The sequence below is a fragment of the Odontesthes bonariensis genome, chromosome 12 (assembly GCF_027942865.1).
Source record: "Odontesthes bonariensis isolate fOdoBon6 chromosome 12, fOdoBon6.hap1, whole genome shotgun sequence".
Lineage (NCBI taxonomy): Eukaryota > Metazoa > Chordata > Actinopteri > Atheriniformes > Atherinopsidae > Odontesthes > Odontesthes bonariensis.
Window position 1 is genome coordinate 29,074,704 of NC_134517.1, and position 27,098 is coordinate 29,101,801.

Below are 27,098 nucleotides of genomic sequence, written 5' to 3' on the forward strand. Positions count from 1 at the left end.
ACTTTCCAGATGTTGTTCCCAAAGGTCCACCTTGGAACAAATTCCCTTTTATTTTGTCCAAATTCCCTTTATTTTGTTTTCATTTTGATCGTATGTTCGGTTAATTCAGATCAATGCATCATTGGCAGGTTTGTGCAGAACTTTTGAAGAGATCCATTTCATCTGAATCAGCTGTGTTGAAGCAGGGAAACGTGTAAAAACCGGCTGGACGGCGGCCCTCAGGGACCGGATATGGGAATCTGGAGATGTCTTTGTCTTCCTCCGGGTGTTTTGTTAATGCTCCTCTCTCTCACATAAAGGCCACATTTCTCCAAAGCCATACTGCTTCCTGTGTTAATGTGTTTCACCCCCCCCCCCCCCCCATTAGCTTTTCAACCGTCTGACCATATCATTTCAAGTTATCTGCAAAGTGTCACTCCAGCAGATCAGATCAGCTCATAAGTGGAAAAAGCAAACGACTCAGCTGTCTTGATTGAAATGCTGCATGTTTACCTCCGTGTCTTCGTCTTCTTCTTCTCTCCTTCAGCTGGTGATGGAGTTCTGTGGTGCTGGTTCCATCACAGATTTGGTGAAGAACACCAAAGGAAACACTCTGAAGGAGGACTGGATCGCCTACATCTCCAGAGAGATTCTCAGGGTCGGTTGTTTTTCACATTTCTCCCAGATTGAGATGTTTTTTTGTTGGCGTCACTGCGGCCCGCGTTCTGTTTTCAAACGGGACAGAGGACGAAAAATGATGACACGAATGCAGAGGTGAGCATGCGTGAGAGGAGGCTTATTCGTAACATGTTTGTGTGCACAGGGGTTGGCTCACCTGCACGCTCATCACGTCATCCACCGTGACATCAAGGGGCAGAACGTGCTGCTGACTGAAAACGCGGAAGTCAAGCTGGGTATGAGCTGAATTACTCGTGGGCTGCGGACGGCGAGCGCTGACAAATGACTGCAGCACCAGATTCGAGCCAGATCTCGTTCAGTGCAGAGCAGTTTTTTTTTTATGTCTTTTTTTTTTTTTTATTAGAATCTCTCCAATGAAATGGCTTCTTTGTTCCTCTAACATTTGTGTTCATCTCCTGCTGTGTTTCCTTCTTTATTTAATTAGAATAAGTTTATAGTTTGTAATCAGGGGACTAAAGCACACGCCTCCAGTGCAGATGCTTTATGAAGCACTTTGGTATTTAGCTTAAAGGAGCTGTTTAACAGCAGCATCTTTACTCTCTGGCTGTGTTCGAAACCGCATACTTCTCCCACTACTCATACTAACTTTTTGAGTTGGTATGCGAGTTTGAGTAAGCGAGAAGTTCCCGGATGCATACTAGATTCGCTGAAATGTTGGGTATGCATCATGAGGTTACTACTCATACTCAAACTACCCAAGATGCAACGCAACGTGACGTCGCCGATCGTCATTTCCTGTCAAAACGGCAGTTTCAAGCTAGCTACAACGAGGGTAGGTTCACTTCCTGTTTTCAAAACAAAAGCACCAATTGTATCGTAATGGCTTTCCCATGATAAAAGGCAACGGGTATTTTATTTTGTGAAAATAACCGGAAGTGCGTTGCGCACTGCGGCTAGCTTTAGTAGCGCCGAATTCGTGGGAACAAAATTGTAAATAGCCGGTATTTTGTCAGATTTTCAACACGTTGGGGATCTAAACGACTACTTTCTCGCCTGAAAATGTTTCAAATGTTGCTAAAGTTTACAGAGTTTAGAGCTTAAGCGAAATCAGCTTCAGGCCGGCTGATTTCGGCTCGGGCAGGAGCGAATTGCATTGTGGGTAAACGCTCTGCATACTGTCTGATCGATCAGTATGCAGAATGAAAGTATGTAGTATGCGGTTTCGAACACAGCCTCTGAGTCAGGACTCAACACTCGACTTTAACCCCCACAGGTCCCAGAACAAACGGCCGGATCTGTTAGCTTCCGGGCTGGAATTTAAATGACTCCTCTCGCATTTTCAGCCTACTTTCAAAACAGGATGTAAACTGTCTTGATCAAATCTCTCAGGGTCTCATACGCAGAGTTTCAAACTGACTTTTCGCCTCTTTAAATAAATCCAGTCACCGACCGGCTCACGGTTCAGTTAAACTCTAAAGGAAACCGTTCTGAGCCGATTGTGACGGATGTTTAACGTTTGCTCCTCAGTGGACTTTGGTGTGAGCGCTCAGCTGGACCGGACGGTGGGTCGAAGGAACACCTTCATCGGGACGCCGTACTGGATGGCGCCAGAGGTCATCGCCTGCGATGAAAACCCCGATGCGACCTACGACTACAGGGTAAGAAGGACGAGAAGCATCTAAACTGCTCAGTTCTGCGCGTTTTCATTCTTTAAACATTCTTTAAAAGCTGTAAGAGAAAACATTTAGATATGTTGTTTTAATTTCAAGCTTTAAAAGTTTGAGATGGATTTACTAATCATGTGTTTTGTCCCTCAGAGTGACCTATGGTCCTGTGGAATCACAGCCATAGAGATGGCAGAGGGAGCTCCCCGTGAGTATACGCCACCCTTTGCACTTTGAATTACCTTGTGTACGAATTGTGCACTATAAATAAAATTGCCTTGCCTTGCCCTTTAGCTTGTAGATTGGACAATTTAGCATATTTTCTCATGTTGGGCTGGTCAGATATGGAGGGACAGAAAAGGAAGAAGGCAAAAAAGTTTGTGGCAGATTGTGGTATTTTAATTGAACTGTTGGTTTCTTTTTCTTTGCTCCAGCTCTGTGCGACATGCATCCAATGAGAGCCCTCTTCCTCATCCCCAGAAACCCTCCCCCTCGACTCAAGTCCAAAAAATGGTGCGATAACCTTTTCCACCCTTTTTATCGTCTCTGTTCAGAGTAAAAAATGCGAAAGCACATCTCAACTTAATCTTAACTGCTCTTACAGGTCGAAGAAGTTCTTCAGCTTCATCGAGGGCTGCCTGGTGAAGAACTACACCCAGCGGCCTCCGACGGAGCAGCTGCTCAAACACCCCTTCATCCGGGACCAGCCCAACGAGAGGCAGGTCCGCATCCAGCTCAAGGACCACATCGACAGAACCAAGAAGAAGAGGGGCGAGAAAGGTGAGTCTGTCGGGTCTGTTGGGCTTTCAGCTCTGTTCTGCAGTGATTTAATCGATTTATCTTTCTTTACTTTACAGATGAGACGGAGTATGAATACAGTGGCAGCGAAGAAGAGGAGGAGGAAGCATCGGAGCAAGAAGGAGAGCCGAGGTAATTACCGTGTCGGCTGTTTCCGGGTGTAGTTTTCACTGCAAATTTCCTGCTCTTGTCAGCAAGAGCTGCAACACGATAGCATCTGACATCAAAAAGGGTGAAAACCTCCTCCTGACACCAACCGCGTCCGTCTCTCCGTGCAGCTCCATAGTCAACGTGCCGGGCGAGTCGACTTTACGCCGCGACTTCATCCGGCTGCAGCAGGAGAACAAGGAGCGTTCGGAGGCTCTGCGCCGCCAACAGCTCCTCCAGGAGCAGCAGCTCCGCGAGCAGGAGGAGTACAAGCGCCAGCTGCTGGCCGAGAGGCAGAAACGAATCGAGCAGCAGAAGGAGCAGAGGAGGCGGCTGGAGGAGGTGAGTCATGTGGGCCGAAAGAGCAGAAATGTTCAATAAAACCGTCTCAGAGCAGTGAGATAACAGCATGAGGAGGCTGTAAACTGATATTTTCACTCTTTAAAATGGTTAAAATACCTGAAAAACACACATAAAAACACACAAAAATCAGATAAATCAGAAAAACTTTGGACAAAGTTTCACAATATGCAAAAAATCCATTAAAATTGGACATTTTTAAGATCAAAGAATGAGAAGAAACTCCTAGATATCACAGTGAAACTTCCTCATATAAAGTTTCATCCTGTTTATCTTTAAACACGCAGATAAAGTTTTATCCAATCAAATGAGCAAATATTTTCATAAATGTTCAACAGACAAAATGCAGTTAAAAAAAAATAAGAAAATGTGTTTGTTTTTTTTTTTTTTGGACAATTTCTGTCCTAAAGGGAGATTGTGGAGTAAGAAAAATACGATTTAAATATTTATTTATTAAAGAAGCATCACAGAATCCTTTTCCAGCAGCACTAAAAATACTTCTGTTGCAAGGAAAGATTATTAAGTTATTTATGAAGCTTGTGCACGCATCAAAGCAGGGAAAACTCTCCTTTGAGACCGAGTGACATCACTGTTCTAAAACAATTACAACTCTATCTTGAATTATGACACATTTGGGGGTTTTCTGAGTGGTTTTTTAACCATCGTCGGTGCTGTTAAGTTCAGTCGAGCGTGTTAAACGTGGAAAACCTCCAATCAGAGTGTGTATTTACAATCTGAACCGGTCATATAGCTCCTAATATTAATCAGCTGTTACTGGCACTCTGTTGATGATAAATTATATGCAACTAAACTGAACCTGTGACTGCTTTATGTCACCGTTGGCTGAGGAAAAAACTACATTTTTAAAGCCAAGAGAAACCATTTTGAACAGATGAGTCCATTATTAAGCTTTTTTTTGTCTCTTTTTAAACAAAAATGTCAGACTAAGGTCCATTCTTCCATCTCAGTACAGATGAGGTCATTATGCTCCCTCTCTGGTGGGACTTTAGACAGATTTCTGTGCAACGTCAAGCTCCTAAACAGACATAACGAGGCTGTTTAACTGTACAAATCACCAAAAACAGTGAGTAGAAACAGTTCAGTTCTGAGACGGGATTGTTTCCCTTTGCTAAGAGCAGAAGACTGAGGATTCAGGTCATTAAAAAAAGACCCAGAAGAACATGTTTGAGGATTTATCCTTTGCATTAACCCTGGTCTTCTCAATAAGAAACGCACACCTGGGCATGGGCGTCGCACCCGTGGGGGATGGGGGTGTTTCGACACCCCCACTTTTACAGCAAGATGATTTCACCTTTTTAAATTTTCAATGACCAAATAAAGTTTTAAAAAAATCATAAAATGTTTTTTAAAGACTCTGTACCCTCTTTAGAATAATTCTATCCCGATTTGAGCAGTGTAACTATTGTAGTTTCCATACAGGATCTAGTTTAGTGTGATCAAAATGCAGTGAAATGTCCCTGTTCTGCATTTTTACAAATCAGAAAAAGGTTTCACAAAACCCAAACAAGGTTTTAATGAATCTACAGCCTCTTTAGAATAATTCCATCCAGATTTGAGCAGTGTAACTATTGTAGTTTCCATACAGGACCTAGTTTAGGGCGATCAAAATGCAAAAAAAATGCAGTGAAATGGCCCTTTATGCCCATCCATTTAATTTGCGAATCGGAGGCTGGCAAATCGGGCTTGATGTGGCGCTCATGTGGCACCCCTGTAACACCCCCACATTTAAAATCACTGCTCCACCCCTGCTCTGGGTATGCAGCGACTCGCTGGAATCTGTTCCACCCGCGGCTGAGAAGCTGTCACTCTTATATTTCCAGCAGCTTGCAGTTAAAGACGGCCGCTTAAATGATCGTTTTTACTCGTCGATCACCGTGAAATGACCAAAAGTCGTCAAACAACCAGGAGAGATCATTCAGAAATACCAGTAAAATGCTGTGTTTTTGGAAAAGAATAAAAACTTTGTTGTGTTTTAACAGAAAGATTTTTAAAAAATAAAGAAAATCCAGTAAATATGTTAAAGGTTAAAGTTAGAATATCTTAGAGGTTTCTGCTCAGCTTCATTCTGGCCTCGACTTGTTTGTGTCGTGGTGCAGCTGTAAAGACCCCCGGGGGTGGGGGGGGGGCATTTAAGGCTGTGAAACAGGATTAGAGACTTTGGACATCGAGGTTACTGGTTAGATTGTTGCTGGATAATTTCACATAATTCCCTCCCAGATGGGTTTTAGGCTGCAGTAGAGAAATAATGAATGTGTGTCCCCGAACAAATTGAATAAAGCTGTTTTGTAATTACACCTTATCTCTTGGAGCTGCGGTCGTTTGCGTGATCCCGGCTGGATTCTTCTCCTCAGAGGAGTGAAAAATGAGCATTGATAGCAGGGAGGGATGAATGTGATGTAGAGGGATCTGATTACCGGGGGGGGGGGGGGGGGGGGGGGGCTGACGGGAAGAAATGAGAAAGCAAGCAGAGGCAGCAGCGCTGTTGGGTTCGTTTGAATATAAAAGATGTGTTTTTACACGTTTTTCCAGCTCAAGGCTCTTGTTTTGGTTCGTGACGGTGCTTGTAGGTGCTGTCAGAGAAACGGCCCTGAACACGTGGCCTGTTGGAGGGTTTCTGCTGATTTCCTGCAGCTGTCAGTGGATGACAGAAAACTGCTCCTCACAGCCTGAAATGTTGACATTTTAACATCTTCACAGACTTACGGCTTAAAGGCGATATATACAACCTGCCCTTTTTAAACAAATTGACACAATTTTCCGAGGTCTTATTGAGACGTACCTGACGAGCTTTTTCTCTCTCAGCCCTGTTTTCACAGCTGTGTCTTCCTCTGACTTAATATTTACGTCACCTTCATTACTGAAACTGTTAGCGTTAGCTGCTGCTAAACCAGGAGGAGTTATCTCTCAGATGCTTCCATTTCCCTGCTCTGAAGTTCAGGCTCTGAGAGTTGGAGCTGATCCCTCTTTGTGGCTCAGTTTCTTCAGTCCAGCGTTGAACTGGATCATGTTGTCAAAGCTAACTTTAGCTGGAACATTAGCCTCAGATAGCCTCAGATAGCCTCATATGTTGCTCATTGTTTAATGAAAACTTAGTTAAGATATAAATTAATTGGGCTTGTTTTACACCAAAACTACTTTTTCTGGCAGATTTTGCTGATGTTTTATTTTGGAATCGCCTCCTTTTTAACCAAAATAAAGTAAAGTTAAGACGGTGGATATTAAGGTGTTCCTGGTAAGTAAAGAGGCGTATTAGAGCTGCAGCGGCACCAGAGAGGGGGTAGTTGTTTCCTGTAGGTCACAGGAGGGTAAAACTGTTTCCGGCGTTTCACCTGCAGCAACAACGGCGTGAGCGCGAGATGAGGAGGCAGCAGGAGCGCGAGCAGCGCCGGCGTGAGCAGGAGGAGAAGAGACGCGTGGAGGAGATGGAGCGGCGTCGCAAAGAGGAGGAAGAGCGAAGGAGGGCGGAGGAGGAGAAGAGGAGGGCCGACCGAGAGCAGGTATCAGAACGAGAGGGAATGAAACGCGTAGAAGAGTGATTTTTACTCCCTGTGGGCGTATATGCTGATATACAGAGGACAGACGTTACCAAGCAGACTTAAAGAACCCTCAGATTCATCTGATGCACCTTTTTTATGATAACAGTCGTCTGTATTCAGTCGGTTTGATGGTTTTTCTGCTGTAATGACGGGGGTTCGGGCAGTTAAAGTGATAGTTCGGAGTAGATTCACCCTGGGGTCATTTGAACCGTGACATCCAGCCAAGTAGCCCACCCGAAGTTTTTCCGATCTTGGCCGAACATCAGCTGAGTTACTGAGTTATCCCGAATAGCTTAGTACAAGCGCTAACGGACCCTGGCAGTATCTCCAAAATTACCACACTAAAATCACATGTCATGACACCAAACTTCTACAGTAGTACAAATATGGTCTGTACTCACAAAACGATGCATTTGGAAGTTTGAAAATAGTCCAGGAGTTTATTATTATCAACACAAGCCTGATAGCTTCTCTGCTGCTAAAGCTGCGTCCACGTCACTTCCTTGATCTGGGAGCTTCAAAGTAAGATGAGGGTTGATCTACTACTGTAGACAACAAAGCAAGGCTGCTCAATTTCTCCATTGATAAAATAAATTCACAACTCTACAACATAAAAATGCATAAAACATCATGTAGAATATAGCATATACTTTGTTGTCTACAGTAGTAAATCAACCCTCATCTTACTTTGAAGCTCCCAGATCAAGGAAGTGACGTCGACGTAGCTTTAGCAGCAGAGAAGCTATCAGGCTTGTGTTGATAATAATAAACTCCTGGACTATGTACAAACTTCCAAATGCATCGTTTTGTGAGTACAGACCTTATTTGTACTACTGTAGAAGTTTGGTGTCATGGCATGTAATTTTAGTGTGGTAATTTTGGAGATACTGCTAGGTTCCATTAGCGCTTGTACTAAGCTATTATATATATATATAAGTATATATATATATATATACTCAGCTGATGTTCGGCCAAGATCTGAAAAACTTTGGGTGGGCTACTTGGCTGGATGTCACGTTTCAAATGACCCTAGGGTGAATCTACTCCAAACTATCACTTTAACTCACGTGGGATTTGGTCAGTTAACTCACGGGGGGTTCGGGCAGTTAACTCACGGACGCGCTGTGTGTGATTGACAGGAGTATATCCGGCGGCAGCTGGAGGAGGAGCAGAGGCATCTGGAGATCCTGCAGCAGCAGCTCCTCCATGAACAGGCGATGCTACTGGTGAGTGTTTCACTGCCCTGTTTCAGCCCAGGAAGCCACATTTAAATGCACTTTTTCTCTTTATACTGTAAGAATATTAGTTTTTTTCTTGGCCCCGTGCTTTCTGCCCCCCCCCCCCCGTTGGTTTTCCTCTTAATGCTTTTTCCATCTGTTTCTACGTCCCAGGTGGTTACATTTTAAAGTTTCCACAACTCCCAGGTTGTTAAATTTCATTATGCAGGTACTTATTATTCCTCCATTACACAAGCTTTCCTGATTCCATTTAACTTCCTTCTAAACGGAATAAAGTTTTTGGGACTAACTCGTGACTTTAAGAGGTCCGAGGGGAGCCGTTAACAGACGAGGTTAAAGCATAATAAGTATTCTCAGGGAAGTCGGGATGTTTACAGGGCCCTGAGTGATGGTGATGTCGTCACCAGGAAACCAGTCATCCAAACGGAAGAGAGGATTTCCCCTGTTTGTCCTCCAGGTGGTCCTGTGCAGATATGATGGATTACTTGGAGTCTTTTCATTTTTAAAGAATTCTGTTCCTGCGGCGGCTCCAGGAGATGTTCACACAGTAAAAGGACACACATCATCTCTGATATGCTATGTATGTTACACTGTGACTGAAGCCGACATCGGAGCTGGTAAACGGAGAATCTGAGAGGCTTCACTGGTGTTCGCTTTAGGTTGTGCTGACCCACGATGAGCCAGCAAAAAGAAAAGTGCCCAGTCTCCATCTTCTCTGACATTTCGCAGCCTTCTTAATCTACATTTGGGCCCCTTGCCCAACTCACCCCTGCTACATGAGGCGCATTCCCCCTGTAGGAACCGTTTTCAGTTTCTGGGTCTTTTCTGGTTTCCATAGGAACACTCCTGACGTAGGCGTTTGATGGTTGGTAGCTACGCAGCTTGTCAGATTTTCCGCTTCTTTTTAAAAACTGCTGTTCTTAGAACTTCTCTGTCCCAAAGCGGCTAAAGTCACTGAGATACAGTTCTGTGCCACATCACATAAGCCCCGTTTCCACTATGCAGTCCGGTACGGGTTGGTTTGGAACGGTTTCGCTTATTTCAGTGTTTCCACTACCACGAAAGCGTACCGGTCCCATGGTACCCGTTACCATTTTTGTAAAGGCTCTAGCATTGTTGCCGCGTCTGCTAGCGCGAGCGGTGTTGCTGACATCACGATTTCGTGCTGGTTATATACGGTGGCGCAAGTTGATGCACCAGTAGTTGCAATTTTCTCCGTCACAGAGGTGTTGCTGCTACGTGAAGGTTACCGCTATTCTACAAACCCACGAAAGTGGAGAAGAAAACAATGAAGAGCAGGAAGACTGTCATTAATGATTCTGCTGCAGTATCTGGGAGATGAAATGCTTTGTGTGTTTCTGTGTTTCACGAAGTTCGTGAGCCAAGATAATTCAGTTAAGAGGTGAAGGTCTGAAGCCCCCGGCATCACCACTTGGAGTCTCTGCCCTCTTCTTTGCCTTCACGTATCTGTCCCGTAGCTTCTTCCACACATTCTTACAGAACTCCCCCTCTTTCCCTAAAGTTCTGCCCATCTCTGTCCACGAGTTTTGGGAGTTTACGTTTCACTGCAGTTTCGTACTGAGTGACTGACTGAGCCTAGTCTCACATTGGTCCATCCGGTTTGTCGTTCCTGGCGCAGCCAAGTTTCAAAAATCGACTGGTGCACGACAACGCGCTGTGCCGTCTTTTCAAGGCAAGCGCCATGCCTGAAACGTCACTTTGACGTCAAGGGTCGGCTGCGCCGTGAGCGACGCGTCAACTGTAAATCAAGCTTAACCCTTCTGCTTGGGGTACCTAGCACACAGGACCGGTTCCAGGCTCTGCTCTCCGTTGTTGGTGAGGAGGCTGTGCAGCGGGAGCTCGATGGTGCTGTGCCAAACGAAAAAGTTTTCCAGCTGATTGCCGCAAAAATGGCAGAGAGTGGTTTCAACCGGAATGCGAGCCAGTGTCGCATTAAGCTGATGAAGCTGAAGAAGCGATTACCGGCGGATCAAGGACCACAGCAGGAGCGGCGTGGACCGAAAACACTGGAGGTGGTTCAAAATTATAGATGTTATTTGCTATTTACGCTTTGGCACGCACTCCGCCCACCCCTGAGGGTCCCCCTTTGTATAGTGGGAACGCAAAGCTGACCCCAAAGCGACCCGACCCGTACCGTACCGACACGAAGTGAAACGAACTGTACCGTACCAATACGAAGTAACACGAACCGCACCGTACCGATACGAAGTGACATGAACCGTACCGATACGAAGTGACCCAACCCGTACCGATACGAAGTGACATGAACCGTACCGATACGAAGTGACCCAACCCGTACCGATACGAAGTGACACGACCCGTACCAACACGAAGTGACACGACCCGTACCGATACGAAGTGACACGACCCGTACCGATACGAAGTGACCCAAACCGTACCAACACGAAGTGACACGACCCGTACCGTACCGACACGAAGCGACACGACCCGTACCGTACCGACACGAAGCGACACGACCCGTACCGACACGAAGCGACACGAACCGTACCGTACCGACACGAAGCGTACCATACCGACACGAAGCGACCCGACCCGTACCGTACCGACACGAAGCGACACGAACCGTACCGTACCGACACGAAGCGTACCGTACCGACACGAAGCGACCCGACCCGTACCGTACCGACACGAAGCAACACGAAGCGTACCGTACCGACACGAAGCGACACGACCCGTACCGTACCGACACGAACCGTACCGTACCGACACGAAGCGTACCGTACCGACACGAAGCGACCCGACCCGTACCGTACCGACACGAAGCGACACGTACCGTACCGACACGAAGCGACACGAACCGTACCGTACCGACACGAAGCGACACGAACCGTACCGACACGAAGCGTACCGTACCGACACGAAGCGACCCGACCCGTACCGTACCGACACGAAGCGACCCGACCCGTACCGTACCGACACGAAGCGACCCGTACCGTACCGACACGAAGCGTACCGTACCGACACGAAGCGTACCGCACCGACACGAAGCGACACGAACCGTACCGACGCGAAGCGTACCGACACGAACCGACCCGTACCGTACCGACACGAAGCGACCCGTACCGTACCGACACGAAGCGACCCGTACCGTACCGACACGAAGCGTACCGTACCGACACGAAGCGACACGAACCGTACCGACGCGAAGCGTACCGACACGAAGCGACCCGTACCGTACCGACACGAAGCGTACCGTACCGACACGAAGCGTACCGTACCGACACGAAGCGACACGAACCGTACCAACACGAACCGTACCGACACGAACCGTACCGACACGAACCGTACCGACACGAAGCGACACGACCCGTACCGTACCGACACGAAGCGACACGACCCGTACCGTACCGACACGAACCGTACCGTACCGACACGAACCGTACCGACCCGTACCGTACCGACACGAACCGTACCGTACCGACACGAACCGTACCGACCCGTACCGTACCGACACGAAGCGACACGAACCGTACCGTACCGACACGAAGCGACACGAAGCGTACCGACACGAAGCGTACCGTACCGACACGAAGCGACCCGACCCGACCCGTACCGTACCGACACGAAGCGAAGCGACCCGTACCGTACCGACACGAAGCGAAGCGACCCGTACCGTACCGACACGAACCGTACCGTACCGACACGAAGCGACCCGAACCGTACCGTACCGACACGAAGCGACCCGACCCGTACCGACACGAAGCGACACGAAGCGACCCGACCCGTACCGACACGAAGCGACTCGACCCGTACCGTACCGACACGAAGCGACCCGACCCGACCCGTACCGACACGAACCGTACCGCACCGTACCGACACGAAGCAACCCGACCCGTACCGTACCGACACGAAGCGACCCGACCCGTACCGTACCGACACGAAGCGACCCGACCCGTACCGTACCGACACGAAGCGACCCGACCCGTACCGACACGAAGCGACCCGACCTGTACCGTACCGATACGAAGTGACACGAAACGTACTGACAGTGGAAACGGAAGACGGAACCAGCTGCGGCTCGTCTGTGTTAAACAGAGAGCAAACTGACATATGTGCACACACTATGGCTTCTTAAAATTGGAGTATAATTTTGACTGTAGCCTACTGTCTCGAACAAACGGTCGCTGTTCGAAAAGTAAAAGTCGTATCCGAATAATTCTTGAACAGTCAGCGCCACAAGAGACGGTGTAATTTTCATTTGGCTACTATGTTTGGCTCGTTTTTTATGGCAGTTTTAAAATAATTATTCACATAAATTTTTATGATTTTAGGCGTTTAGAATGGGCGGAATGTCAGCTGGAGGGCCGACTCTCTGTGCTCAGAGGCAATTTGTGAAAAATCTGTGAGGCAGAGCTCAATGAGTGGGATTTTGTGTGAAAGAGGACAAAAATACCTATGTTTTGAAGTAAAATTTGTCAAGATCGGGCAGATATTTTGGACATGAGAGAAATTTGTTTGAGGAATTGGTGCAGTATCAGTATGCTTTGCTGTTATTTTGGTCCTTGTGGGGAGTTTAAGTGGCGTCTAAATGTGTGACCGCGCCGTAAAAAGAAGTGTTGTTGAAACCGTACACCTCGCCCAGGCTTCTCTAGTCAGTGGTTTTGGTTCAACCGTGGCCCTCCCTGTACTCAGGAGTATAAATGGCGGGAGCTGGAAGAGCAGCGGCAGGCCCAGAAGCTCCAGAGGCAGCTGCAGCAGGAGCAGGCCTACCTGCTGTCGCTGCAGCAAAACCAGAAGCCGGACGGTAGCAAAACCTCCCGGCAACAGAGCACCAAAGCCCCGCAGACCCCCGACCCGGACACGCCGTCGCAACCAGAGAGCAGTAGAACTGAGAAGGCCCGGTTCAGTCCGGTGTCCAGTCTGGAAAAAACTGCAGAAGCCACGCTACCTGTTGCTGACCTCCAAGGCCCCGCCCCCGACTCTGAGCCAATCAGAGAGGTGAACCTCGCCACCTGACCCGTGTAAAATGCTTCCTTTGCTTGTGTGAACTGACTCCCACTGCTCTGGGTGTGCTGTGTGCTACATGGTGATGGCCAGCTGATGCTGTGGGATGAATGGACGGTTTGTAGGCCAGCTCTGTGACTCTTTTATCATTTCCTGCTACTCTCCAGTCTAATGATTAAACTGACCCATTAAGCTGTTAGCTGTAGTGTTACTGGACCAACAGCAAAAGGTTTCAAATCACAGCCTGACAAGAGTCCCAAAAACAAATAATGTCACAGGCTGAAGCAGAGTTTTAGGTGACATCTGTGTAGAACTGTTTGGTTAAAGGACCAAACCAGCAGCTTTTATTAGTAAACCTCCTGGAAATGAAGGTAAACCATTCACAAAATATGTGAAAAGAAGCTCATTTCTGAGATATGTTTGTTAGAAGGACTGCCACATAAACTCTGCACCCATTCTAATATGACGTGGGCTTCCTGTTCAGTGCATCGATCATTGTTTGTGCTGATAGAAACTGTAAATCTCTCCCAGGATTCCTCTGAGTAACACCGGCTCACCTAAACAGCTGTGAGGGCCCAACTGATCCTCTAATTAGACTGTAATAATGAGCCACCTCATTAGTCTCCCTTTTTGGGATCCGAGTGTTTGGCTGCCGTGGAAGGCAAAGGATTTACATCCAAAGCATTTTTTCTTTTGACTCAGGAGCGAGTCGGTGTGTTCGTTTCATGAGGCAACACACATATCGAGAAGATAAAGTGTAAATATCACGTAAAGCAGAAGATAACATCAGCTGTGTTCGAAACCGCATACTACATACTTCCATTCTGCATACTCATCGATCAGACAGTATGCAGAGCGTTTACCCACAATGCATTTCGCTCCTGCCCAAGCCGAAATCAGCCGGCCTGAAGCTGATTTCGCTTAAGCTCTAAACTCTGTAAACTTTAGCAACATTTGAAACATTTTCAGGCGAGAAAGTAGTCGTTTAGATCCCCAACGTGTTGAAAACCTGACAAAATACCGGCTATTTACAATTTTGTTCCCACGAATTCGGCGCTACTAAAGCTAGCTGCAGTGAGCAACGCACTTCCAGTTATTTTCACAAAATAAAATACCCGTTGCCTTTTATCATAGGGAGAGCCATTACGATACAATTGGTGCTTTTGTTTTGAAAACAGGAAGTGAACCTACCCTCGTTGTAGCTAGCTTGAAACTGCCGTTTTGACAGGAAATGACCATCGGCGACGTCACGTTACGTTGCATCTTGGGTAGTTTGAGTATGAGTAGTAACCTCATGATGCATACCCAACATTTCGGAGAATTTAGTATGCATCCGGGAACTCAAACTCGCATACTAACTCAAAAAGTTTGTATGAGTAGTAGGAGTAGTAGGAGAAGTATGCGGTTTCGAACACAACCCTTGATTTCAGGAAAGGGTAACGAACAGAAAAGGTGTAAAGTTTGGGATGATAGTGATGTAAAAACTCTTGGGAATCGGTGTCCTGGCATATCTTTTATCTCCAGTAAATGTTCTCTCTACATGGAAAATGCATGACTGCTGGTCACGGTGCTTTTAGCAGGGATGTCGGTGTTGTGGCTAAAAAAATAACCCGGCTGTCCTTCAGAAGGTGCTTTGTTGTTCCTGCTGGTGTGCCTGCGTCACCGGATGCCCTTCAGATGTGCTCGTACGAATCCTCTCTCCTCTGTGGGAGGAAACTAACAAACCCCGCCGCCGTCTGATGGCTCCCGTCCTCGTTCTGCACTGACCTGTATATATATATATATCTGCGTGTCCTCTTTTAGGCCGACGAGCGGTATCGGAAGAACATCCAGGGTTCTCCTCAGGCAGCTCCGACCAAACCGCAGCAGCCGCCGGTGCCGCCGCGCTCGGAGTCGTCTTACCCCAATGGGAACGCTGCCTCCGAGGCGCCCGCCATGCACCGGCCCACTGTGGAACCACAGGTAAGGATTAGCTTCCCCTCCTTGAGTGAAAGGCTTTCTGATGGAGACGTGAAGCGGCTCCACGGCCCGCTGGTCGTATTTAAGTTGCTGTACGATAACTGTGGCCGATCCAAAACATCTGGTGCTTCTGCTTTGTTGTTATTTGATGTCATCTGCGCCCGACCGGAGGAGAACTTTACTTCTACACTGAACCACAGAGGAATAACATTCATTGTTTTCAGCCTAATTAACCTTTAAACCTGCGTTTCTCTTCACCCGGAATCAGATTTCCATTTATTGAACTAACAATGAACAGATAAATGATTAGTTTCGCAGCAATAACTACATGATGTGAAATCTTTCTCAGCTGATTTATCATCATAATCTCTCACTGATTTTCTTTCAGGTGATTTTAAAAGGAACAGCTGTGTGTTTGCTCAGTGCTATGATGCATTTATCATCACTCAGCTGTAAAGATGTTCTGCTTTTCATTGATTTTTGTCTCAACCATAAACTCTTGAGCTCGTTTCAGCCGCGTGCTGCTCGTCAGTTTCAGCTCAAACTGGTTATATGTTTGACTATTAGACAGTTTTTTATGTCTGATGTTTCTGCTAAAAGGTTTTTCGCGGCTATAAAACAGAAATTATTCTAACCTCTTTTCTCTAATTAACTATTTGCTTATTAAGCTGAAATATGCAGAATTTGATTTAATCCTCAAAGGGTAATTAAACCGTTTGAGTATAGTTTATTTGGGGAAAATAAGTGGCATTAAAAAGATTAGTTGGTCAGTTGAAGAGAGGTGTTCGACTCCTCGTCCACAGTCTAAGCTCATCGGTTTTATTTGCCTCAGATCTGACGCTCATGGGAAGATGTGGTTTAAACTTCCTCCTCCTTTCTCTCCATTTGGCTCCTGCCCATCATCTATGACGTCGCAAATTCAACTTGTCTGGATTTGGGGTCTTTTTGGGGGCATAAGTCAGGGCTTTGGAAAGCTCAGTCGGTTTCTGCCGTCACTGTGACTCATAACAGATGTTATTATAGGAGCAAAACCTGCGTTTTCCCTGAAAAAGACACAAATAAAGGTGTCGTATGACCACAGCTACTGCAACAGGCTGCTCTTAGCGTAGCTTGAAGTATATTCACCAAATGCCTCATATGCTTATTTACATGAACATTATCCCTGCTGTAAAAGTGCACGTGAGTATGCAGAACCTTTGTTATTTTGACCAATCCTGATTAAAGGGGCTTTGTTTTGTTAACAGTCGGGATCTGTGGAGAACAAAGAATTGCATGCTGATGTTTTATTGCTTCATTGGCTGGATACGAGGCTCAGATGATAGTTGATGGGTTCCAGGCCATTCTGAGCCTGTGAATATTCATGTTGGGGGTTTGTACATCTCTGCTCCACACGCTGTACTTTGTCATCATGTGCTTGTGCTGAAAAGCGTCTATAATTCATGAGAGCAGCAGAGTGACTCAGGCGTAATTAGGCACTTCCCATCGAGGCATCGAAGCTGCTTTGCATGGAAAACCATGTCACACGGATGAAATTATGCAGAAACTCTGCTGTAACCTGGTTAAACGGAGGGATGCGGGTGATGACGCTTAAAGTAAAGTAGATTTATCAGTTTTCTCTCATTAGCCAGTCGTCTTCGGGCTCAGATATGGTTTTGTGTGTTTTAACATTGCTTCATGTGCTGAGCTAATCTGATGAAACATAATTAAATCACCAGGAAAACTGCGTGTAGAACCCGATCTCGTGGGGTTGGAGGCCATAAATAAAGCTCGAATCGCTTCTATTTAGGGATGAAAAGAGTCATTCCAACATGACTGGGAGCATGACTGCTAACCTAAACTAATGCAACACCTCTACGGGTGAAGAGTCAAAGTCACGTGCTTGTTGCCCCCGACATGAACGTGCGCATGCTGCGTCACCTTAAATGCATGGCAGATCATTTCAGGCTTTAATAATGCAGTTAATTTTACTCTCAGATTTAAAAGAAGACTGACAGTTTCCTTCATCATCTTTATGCGTCACTCTGAGAAATCAAAGGTATCACATGACACCGTCTGATACTCTGGCTGCTCTCTTTTTAATTAACGTGCCTCTGAAAAGGCGCGGCCTGAATAACAAACAGGTAAAACATGTGAATACTTTAATTTCTGGTCCTGTTGCACGTGGGGTCTTTAGGGGCTCTGCACGGTTTGGAGCTGCATCATTTCACTGTGAAGGAAAAATGTCTCAATCATTAGATCACACGCTGCAGCAGCTGATTAGACAGAGACTTTGTTGCAGTTGGAGTCACATCTGGAAACAGCTGCTGCAGGGTAAATGTAATCCAGAGTCTTATACCACAGGGGTCGTTAACTTTGGCTCCGTCAGACCAGGTCGCATCAAAGTGAAAAGCTTTCAGAGGAGCTTTTACTTTGTTGACATCTCCAGGAAGAATCCTTTTAGCCCCTCAGACAGGCCGAAGGAGATTAAATCCATATCTTCTTCCTGCTTATACCCTCAAATCTTTATCTGTGACAGCTGCAGGGGAAAGAAAATGATTAAAATATACGGGAAAACCCTTCAGATGTCGGCTAAAAGAAGTTAAAGGACAGCCCCGACGTAACATGTAGTTATTCTCTTTTAAATGAGACCAAACTGTCACATTAAAGTAGAGTTTGTAACCTTTAAAATAATTAAAAACAGAGTTATTTTTATTCAGAGTAACACATTCTGCATTCAGTCAGTTCAAGCTAGAAATGTTATGTTTTCCCCATCTGAACGAGGCTACAGTTCCAATCTGACAAGCCCCTAAAGGTCCCCTGAACACCCCCCCGCCCCCTCACAAAGCCCTGTTTGAGTAAAGTGCATGCAGACTGACCTGTGCTCCCCACTGTGCTCTGTTTCTGTTGTCTGGAAGGTCCGTTCTCATCCGGCTGCTTTAAAGAGCAGCAGCGGGGCCACCTCAGCCCCACAGTCGCGTTCCTTCAGCCAGCCGCTCGCCCCTAGCTTTGAAAACCTTCATCTTCACAACAGCCATGACTCCCACCAACACCATCAACCTCCACCACCATCAGCATCATCAACGCCTGCACGCACTGAGCCACAAACCCACCCCCAGCCCAGACCCTTACCCCACGAAAAGGCCCCTTCAGAGGAGGCCCCGCCGAGGGTAAGGACAGGAAGAGGGACCCTCGGTGTAGTCTGTTAGCCGTAGTCGAGACAATTTTCTATTAACAAATGTGGCTCTTTAACCCTTTAATGTCCTCACTTTCTTCTTCTTTCTTTTGCATGGTAATGATGCATAACACATACTTCCTTTTAGCATTTCAGAACCAAACAGAGTGGAATCCAAAGACACTGAAAACAGTAGAGCAGGACATTAAAGGGTTCATATTTTCCACCTCCTGCCCCATTCAAGTGAAGAAAAAATAGTCTAAACTTAGTAGGTAGAGAAAGAGGAAGCTAGCATCATTCCACGGGACGTGCATCAGTGTTGGCACAAAGGAGGTTAGCTGCTAACTGTTGAGAAGAAACCACAACAATCAGTCTGGGAGCTTTTTATAGCCCAGCTGTGGTCGCTGAGACAGTCTATCTATACGTCTGACCAGACTGTAACCACAAAAGGACGTAAAAAAAGCTCCTGAGGAGGAGATCAGTTCAGTTTACACAGGATACACAGGACGTTCAATGTTTAGAGTCAAATAAAAAACGATTAGACCTCACAGGAGTCGTTTCAGATTGGAAAAACAGGATGGTGACACTACGAAACCTTTAAGTAAAGAAAGCTAAATCATTTCCAGAAGCTCTGCTCTGCCCTTTGGATGCTACAAAATGATTTGTGCTGCCTTCTACACGACTCATTATGTGACCTGTGACTGCCAGTGTGACAGCTGTGGCCTACAGTGGAGCAGTTAGATAATACAGTCGGGTGAACAGGTGCGAGGGCAGCCTCTGGAGAAGCGCAGCTCGTCTTAGCTTCGCTTTCAATGTTTATGCATTTGGCAGATGCTTTTATCCAAAGCAACTTACAGGCAGGCAGGTAGGGTAACGGGGTCTTGCCTAAGGACCCCAACTGAAGGTAGTACCTTTCATGCAGGGGATTTGAACCCAGGTCACCCACATGAAAGGTGGCAATCTTACTACTACACTATCCAGTCAACAAACCTGCTTTTACTTTGGTCTAGTTTGAGCTACGATGAGTCATTGTGGCGCAGTACAGCCGGCTGTGATATCGGATCGTGGGAGAGTGAAACGTGATTTTGTATATTCGCTTGTACACTGATGCAACGCCTAGAGGGTCCGTCTGTGTAAGCTGGTCATTGTTTTTATCATAAAAGGTTCCTGTCAGGACAACGTCAAGGTCCCCAGTGTTGTCGAGGCGAGACTCGCCTCATCGCCACGGCAATGCCTCACACAGCAGGGATGCCGTGCACCGAAACGTTGCCAGGTAAACCGTCTGCTACGTGGGTTCATCCCCCCCAGAATCACCATGATAACCTTCTTGTACCTTTTTGCCTCTGTACTCGCACTCAGATGTATTTATTCTTCTAAAACCGAAGTCTTAAGCTCCAAAAAACGCTGAAATGATTTCATGAGAATGACTTTGGTGCGGTATCATTGCCCATGTATGAATAACAAAATTAACTCGGGGTTATTTCTATGGCAGAATATTTAGAATGATTCCTTTAACCACACCAAAGAATCGGATGAGCAGCTTTTAGAGGATTTGAAGTGATTTTATTTTCAGTTGTCTTGACTCTGGTGTCTGTTGCCTCTGCAGTTCAGCAGAGCCTCGGCTGCTGTGGGAACGGGTGGAGAAACTGGTTCCCAGAACAACCAGTAATAGTGGCAGCGGGGGCTCCAGTTCCTCCAGCAGCTCCAGTAACTCCAGCTCTCAGCCCGGTTCTCACTGTGGCTCTGGAGAGAGGTTCAGGGCCCGCTGTGAGTCCACTGGAACACATAACATAAATCCACTTCAGTAAAGGAGCTTAAGAAACACTTAGATTTGAAAAAAGAAATCAAACACGATTGAATTTGAAGATTATTTTTGCCCCTCAACGTCATAATTCAAGAAAAAAACTGACCTTACCGCCTCCACCTCCTTCAGCCTCTTCCAAATCGGAGGGTTCACCCCTCCTGCGGCCTGAGAACGCCGGGAAAAAGCCAGAAGAGAGGAAGGACTTGGTCAGGCCGAACAGACCAGCGGTGAGAGTTGACTCGAAGCTGAATAGTCGGTACTGTGGCTCTCTAGCTGGCTTAGATGTAGATGTAGAACTCTGTGTGCCGACACGATGGTGTGCTGCTGTGAGCTTGTGTGAGATGGTTGGGCATGGAATGACCGAGGCTGTGTTCGAAACCGCATACTTCTCCTACTACTCATACTACCTTTTTGAGTTAGTATGCGAGTTTGAGTAAGCGAGAAGTTTCCGGATGCATACTAAATTCTCCGAAATGTTGGATATGCATCATGAGGTTACTACTCATACTCAAACTACCCAAGATGCAACGTAACGTGACGTCGCCGATGGTCATTTCCTGTCAAAACGGCAGTTTCAAGCTAGCTACAACGAGGGTAGGTTCACTTCCTGTTTTCAAAACAAAAGCACCAATTGTATCGTAATGGCTTTCCCTATGATAAAAGGCAACGGGTATTTTATTTTGTGAAAATAACAGGAAGTGCGTTGCTCACTACGGCTAGCTTTAGTAGCGCCGAATTCGTGGGAACAAAATTGTAAATAGCCGGTATTTTGTCAGGTTTTCAACACGTTGGGGATCTAAACGACTACTTTCTCTCCTGAAAATGTTTCAAATGTTGCTAAAGTTTACAGAGTTTAGAGCTTAAGAGAAATCAGCTTCAGGCCGGCTGATTTCGGCTCGGGCAGGAGTGAAATGCATTGTGGGTAAACGCTCTGCATACTGTCTGATTGATGAGTATGTAGTATGCGGTTTCGAACACAGCCTGAGACCCAGCGCCTCTGAACCGCTGCACTCCGACTCTGAGAAGCGGTTGTTTTCATGTTTGGACTGAGCTCACCGGCTGACGGGTTTTCTACTTCCTCTTTGATTCCTCTCTACTGGTCGACTGACGTTTTAACTCATGCCTTTTCTAACCTCTCCAAAAGATTTCCTGTTTCATCTTTGCAGCTCTAACGGTTGTTTCATTGTCAGAATTAATCCACTAACCTCGCCTTCAGTGGCTCTGAGAGCATCGGCTGTACGGTCATCCGTTTCCCGGCTTTTCTGTTTGGCTTTGCTCCTCGTGCTGGCTTCTCATTGGCTGGCGTATGTTTGTAACCACTCTTCCTCTCCAGCAGCGTTCAGTTTCCTGCTTGAATAAAGAAAATTCATGGCTTGCGTAGAAAAATGCACTGATGGAGAAAAGGGCAAAACTCCCACAGCAGAATGAGGGGAAAATGAGTGATTTCAGTTGAGTAAAACGAGCGCTTGCCTCACAACCTTTAGGACCTGACGGCTCTGGCCAAGGAGCTGCGTGCGGTGGACGATGTTCGCCCCCAAAACAAGGTGACGGATTATTCGTCCTCCAGCGACGACTCGGACACCACAGATGAGGATGACGACGAAGAGGTGGACCAGGAGCCGGGAGAAGAGTCGACCTCCGGACCGGAGGACTCCCGAGCTGTGTGAGTATTACACACAGAACACAGAGGATCAGATTCCTCTTTTAGTAAAGCTCTCCTCACATTTCTGTGCTTCCCTCCCGCAGCTCCTCCAGGCTGAGCAACGGGGAAACGGAGTCGGTGAAAACCATGATCGTTCACGAAGAGGGAGAAAGCGATGCGGGGTCGACTCCCTGCAAAGACAGCACGCTGATTGTCAGACAGGTACCGGCCGAGAGGGGAAACCCGCCCGTCAGTTAGCACGCACCTTCTGTTTGCTCCCGAGTGTTCATCCATTTTGTTTTGTGTTGACCATCTTCTGTCCCTGCATACTCTGACCGAGAGCAGCTGAAGGTCATCTGCTGCATTTAAGTCAGGGTTCAGTTGACTTTATTAGCACCTGTAGGTAGATTTGTTCTGCAGACAATAGGAGAAGGCATCTCCCACACCTTATTAACAGTAGGGGTGGGTATTGGCAAAGAAGTCACGATTCGATTCGAATCACGATGCATCACGATACTTGAATTATTGCGATGCATTGCGATATTTTCACTGAACATACTTAAAAAAAAAAATACAGTTATTACCAGTGGCTGACTGGCTGTGTATGATCTGGATAGTGTCTTCATTTAATACATAACCCAAAGCAAATCAATTCATAACTGTATTTATTGAAACAACTTTTGGAGGCATTGCCATTAAAACAAATATTACTGGACACACTCATCACAAAAAGTGCATAGGATTTATAAAACTTAAAATAACAAAATAGGGATGATCAGTACAGACAAAAAAAGTGCATAGGCTTTATAAAACTATTAACAAAATTAAAATAAATATTGCAAACATCCCTTGCAGTGAAATGCATCAATTGCATGTGTCCTATCATTAAAGGCATAAAAAGTAATAAATAAATTGTAAAATAGATCTCCGCAGTAAAGTGCGTTAGGTTTTATTTAAAAGAGCGACAGCAGCAGGGACAAAGCTGCTCCTACAGCGTGTGGTCCGAGTTCTCGGGACTATAAATCTGACGGCAGCAGCTGGAACTCACTCGCTCAGGGACGGGAGGCATCATTCAAGATGGAGCCGGCGAGCCGCTGCTTCTGCTTCTGCTTCGTGTACAGCGACTCCGAGCCCGATCAACCGACCTGACCATTTAATAATCGGGTTGAGTGAACTCCTTTCTTTTAGGGAACCACGATGCAAGTGAAAAGGTTAAAGTAGATTCTATAAAAGCACGATAAAACAGTGTCATCATGGGACGACTTCACCAGACAGAGCAGCCGCGTCTTTAAAGTTTAGGGTCGAGTCAATGATTGTCCCCAGATGTTTATAGGGCTGCACTCGTTCAATGACTTGATCCTAACAGGTTCAGGTGTTGGAGCTCTGAAACGGAAGCAGTTATGCCACGAAATGAGTTCAGTCTCATCTAACGAGAGTTTTCTTTCCACCTGTAGAGTAGCCACTGTAGTTTGCCCTTTGCTCTAGCTAACACGTTCCCTTCCCCTGAACTCACCAGGAACACATCTAGACCCAAAGTCGTCTGCCCCTCTTTCTACTTCCAGAGTGCAGGTGACAACAGAAAGCGTGCGCCCCCCGGCCCGGGCCAAACGCAGACCCTCGGCCTGCTCGCAGGCTTCGCCCCGAGCCCCGGCTCAGCGTCGGGGCAGGGGCTCATCCTCCGCACCCCCAGCCCACACCACCACCACCACCATCACTCGGACAGGAACGGCTTTGCTGGTCGCATCCACCACCTCCCAGACCTGATCCAGCAGAGCCACCATTCCTCCCCCTCCTCCTCTGCATCCAACTCCCCTTCCTCTTCCAGCCTCGCCAGTCCCTCCTCCATGTCCCCCCAGAGTCCCTTGGAAAAGCTCGGCATCCTCGCAGAGGTATGTCTCCCAGCCCCGACACCTTGAAATGTTGAAAGGCGTGAACAGAGGTTGAAATGATCAGAGCTCGCCACGAGAATACAACAGACGCCAGGCTGATAAAATCAGTTATGTCCTGAACTGGGCAGAGTGCCCTCTAGTGGCCGCCAGCATGAACCGCCTGCGATTTTAAACCAAAGGACTGTTAAAGGGACAGTTCGCCTCTTGACATGAAGCTGTATGACATCCCATATTAGCAATATCATTTATGAACATTTTCTTACCCCCTGCTGCGTCCTGTGAGCCGAGTTCCAGCCTCGTTTTGGCGTTGATGAAGGTAGTCCGGCTAGTTGGCTGGGGTTTAAAAAATAAAGCGTTTTGCTTCTCAAAACAATATGCGTTCAAAAGAGTAAAACATTTGCATCACAAAATCGTTGTCCAGGAAAAAGTCAGACCTCACAATCGCTTGGCCCTATTTTCTCTCCCTTCGTATCACCGCCTGCTGACAGCCGCGCCTGTTACGGTGTTTGCTGCTCGGTCTGCACGGTTTACACAGCAGGCAGTGATACGAAGGGAGAGAAAATAGGGCCAAGCGATTGTGAGGTCTGACTTTTTCCTGGAGAACGATTTTGTGATGCAAATGTATTACTCTTTTGAACGCATACTGTTTTGAGAAGCAAAACGCTTTATTTTTTAAACCCCAGCAAACTAGCCGGACTACCTTCATCAACACCAAAACGAGGCTGGAACTCGAAAAATGATGTTGCTGATATGGGATGTCATACAGCTTCATGTCAAAAGAGGCGAACTATCCCTTTAACTTTAACGCCCTTTTACTATCGTGTTGTGTGAAAGCACTCGGATTAAATCCAATTTCTTCAGTGGAAAGATTTCCAGCTACATCCGAGTGTTTCTGTGGTTTTTACAGTCGTTTCCCCCAAAAGCTTAAAGCTCATTTTATGTCCTTGATGTTGCCTATTTTCAGCAAACGGGGCCGTATTCTCGCATTCCCCAGACATTAGCTCATAGCACACAGGGCAGTTAGGAGCCAAACGGCAAGTATGCTCCCCATGGAAATACTTTTTCATAGCAACATTTTCCCCCACCCCTCGTGTTGTTGTTTTTTTTTTGCCTGATCAACAACATTGATTTATTTATTTATTTTTAACCCTTCCGACTCTGTTTTTGCCTTTCTTTTCGTCATCATTTTACCCTTCGAATGGTTGTCCACTGTATTTGCATGAAACATACACAGAAACCTGAGTTTGCCGTCATCTTTGTGGGTCTTTATCCGTTTTTTTTTTTTTTTTTACACGTTTTTGATCTCTCAAAATAACACTCTGGGTTTGGGATGTCACCATTAATTCTTATTCTACCTCTCTGTAGAGTCAGTCTAGTAACAACATGCAGAAACACAAGTCTTCTTCCTCCTTCACTCCGTTCATTGACCCACGCCTTCTCCAAGTCTCTCCATCCACCGGCAGCGCCCTCAACAACGTCGGTAGGTGTCTTTGTATTCCTTTAACTGACATTAAAACAAACAGTGGATGTGACTAACGCAGTTGTTAGTGTAATAGATGCACAGAACATTTTGACTCCAAAGAGCCAAAGACGTCTGCTTGTTAGATTCATATTTGTAAAGAATGGGATCAAACGTTCAACACTTTGTGGGAAAAGCTGCTCTAGAGACAAAGGAAGGACTATTTATGAGTTTGGGGGCTAATCTGCACGAGATGGAACAATATATCAAGTCAGGTTTCTTTCTTACAACATGTAGAATTCCCATAACTATTCATCCCGGCACAACAAGTGTGCTGAAAGTGGTCAAAAATATCTTTTTTGTGGTGTTTTTCCTCACCTCGGGTCACGGTTTGTGCTGCCTGCTTTGAACGAGCAAAGTTGGATAAAAAACCTGAAATACTGCCGCAAACCTTCAGTCTTTTTTTCTGCTCGTTTGGCTCAGACCGAGTTTGAACCATGTTATTATTTATTGATTGAATAATTCCATCTGTCGGACTCCTTCCAAAGAGCAAATCCGATGCCAGATTACTCTGCTGCATGAAGTATGTGTAAGCTGTCGGTATTCATTCAGTCATGTTTAGTTACTGTCAGATTTATGGAGAGCAGAGCAGGTCTGAAAGGGCTCATATTTCTCTTTGTTTTTGAGGTAAGAACTGGCGACTCTTTAAATGAGTAAAAGACGTATGACTTCTATTTCACCTTGGATGCGTTTGACCAAGAGCTGCGTGTATGATCAGTAAGCAATCAGTTAAGCAATTTGATCTAATATTGTCCTCTACAACCATCTAACTGCTTCAGTTTAAAGGTCAGAGACGGAGCTTTTACTCCTTTGACTCATTAAAGGAGATTTCCGGCTATTTTACAAACATATCCCATCTGTTGGAGACCCAGGAAAGTTGGCCAAAGGGAAAAACGCGAGAAATTTTCATGCCCGCTGCGCAAAGTTGTCCAATTGCGCTGATTTCCATGAAAGCGGGCTCTATCGGGCAAGCTTTTAACCTTTCCTGAAGCTCTTAGCGTGTATCAAAATACTTTTGACCCAATTGGCCGTGGCGTCAGTAGCAATACAATTCAACCCAGGGGCTAACCATACCATTAGCTAGCACAGACATGATACATTTGGAGATTTCAAAAACAGCGCACCTACCTCTCTCAGCTTCCGTGTTCCACAGGCGTGCGCACAAATTAATCGATCGCCGAAGTCATACACTATAGTATTCCAAAATTGTCTTTTTGTCCACCAAAAACGACCCTCGGGAACCGAACTACACATTGCCATGTTTGTTATTGTTTCCTATCGAACAGCTGACTCGTTTCAACACCCATTTTCGCCGTGATGTCATGACGTGTCACATGACTGCTGGAAGGAGCGCACCTTCGCCCATTATTCAGCTGCGGAACACGGAAGTATTTTGATACACGTTAAGAGCCTCAGGAAAGGTTAAAAGCTTGCCCGATGGAAATCAGCGCAATTGGACAACTTTGCGCAGCGGGCATGAAAATTTCTCGCGTTTTTCCCTTTGGCCAACTTTCCTGGGTCTCCAACAGATGGGATATGTTTGTAAAATAGCCGGAATTCTCCTTTAATGTAAAGTCTGATCCATCAGCTGCAAACTCTGCCCAAAAATCTGAACCAAGATCATGGGAAAACTTTCCAGGAAAAGTTCACATTCGTACCAAACGCACTGTTATCACGATGGTCCACCTGTTCCCATCATCCCTCCGTAATCGAGGCCAAAAGTTAAAGACTCCGGCATGCTGAGCCATTACCTCTCCTCATGCAGC

General features: G+C 46.3%; 1 protein-coding gene and 1 long non-coding RNA gene across 8 annotated transcripts in view; one reads left to right on the forward strand and one right to left on the reverse strand.

Moving 5' to 3' along the window:
* The window catches only part of LOC142396856 (mitogen-activated protein kinase kinase kinase kinase 4-like), a 100,042-nt gene that overhangs the window by 60,979 nt on the left and 11,965 nt on the right, over positions 1 to 27,098 (forward strand). The window contains exons 5-24 of one of the 7 annotated variants that reach the window (XM_075480020.1): positions 527 to 637; positions 803 to 893; positions 2,146 to 2,276; positions 2,436 to 2,490; positions 2,717 to 2,795; positions 2,887 to 3,062; positions 3,140 to 3,212; positions 3,359 to 3,569; positions 6,944 to 7,105; positions 8,284 to 8,370; positions 13,057 to 13,362; positions 15,172 to 15,330; positions 18,222 to 18,473; positions 19,642 to 19,751; positions 20,085 to 20,245; positions 20,412 to 20,509; positions 21,767 to 21,945; positions 22,029 to 22,146; positions 23,487 to 23,813; positions 25,179 to 25,293. In XM_075480020.1, coding sequence (XP_075336135.1) covers positions 527 to 637; positions 803 to 893; positions 2,146 to 2,276; positions 2,436 to 2,490; positions 2,717 to 2,795; positions 2,887 to 3,062; positions 3,140 to 3,212; positions 3,359 to 3,569; positions 6,944 to 7,105; positions 8,284 to 8,370; positions 13,057 to 13,362; positions 15,172 to 15,330; positions 18,222 to 18,473; positions 19,642 to 19,751; positions 20,085 to 20,245; positions 20,412 to 20,509; positions 21,767 to 21,945; positions 22,029 to 22,146; positions 23,487 to 23,813; positions 25,179 to 25,293 — 3,001 coding nt within the window. The remainder of the gene's footprint in view (positions 1 to 526; positions 638 to 802; positions 894 to 2,145; positions 2,277 to 2,435; positions 2,491 to 2,716; positions 2,796 to 2,886; positions 3,063 to 3,139; positions 3,213 to 3,358; positions 3,570 to 6,943; positions 7,106 to 8,283; positions 8,371 to 13,056; positions 13,363 to 15,171; positions 15,331 to 18,221; positions 18,474 to 19,641; positions 19,752 to 20,084; positions 20,246 to 20,411; positions 20,510 to 21,766; positions 21,946 to 22,028; positions 22,147 to 23,486; positions 23,814 to 25,178; positions 25,294 to 27,098) is intronic. The other 6 variants (XM_075480023.1, XM_075480021.1, XM_075480022.1 and 3 more) reach the window with 6 other exon arrangements.
* On the reverse strand, positions 20,061 to 21,628 carry LOC142396858 (uncharacterized). Its single transcript, XR_012772561.1, has 3 exons — positions 21,488 to 21,628; positions 20,389 to 20,447; positions 20,061 to 20,254 (listed from the first exon to the last, which is right to left on the reverse strand). It is a non-coding gene; the product is annotated as an uncharacterized LOC142396858 (long non-coding RNA).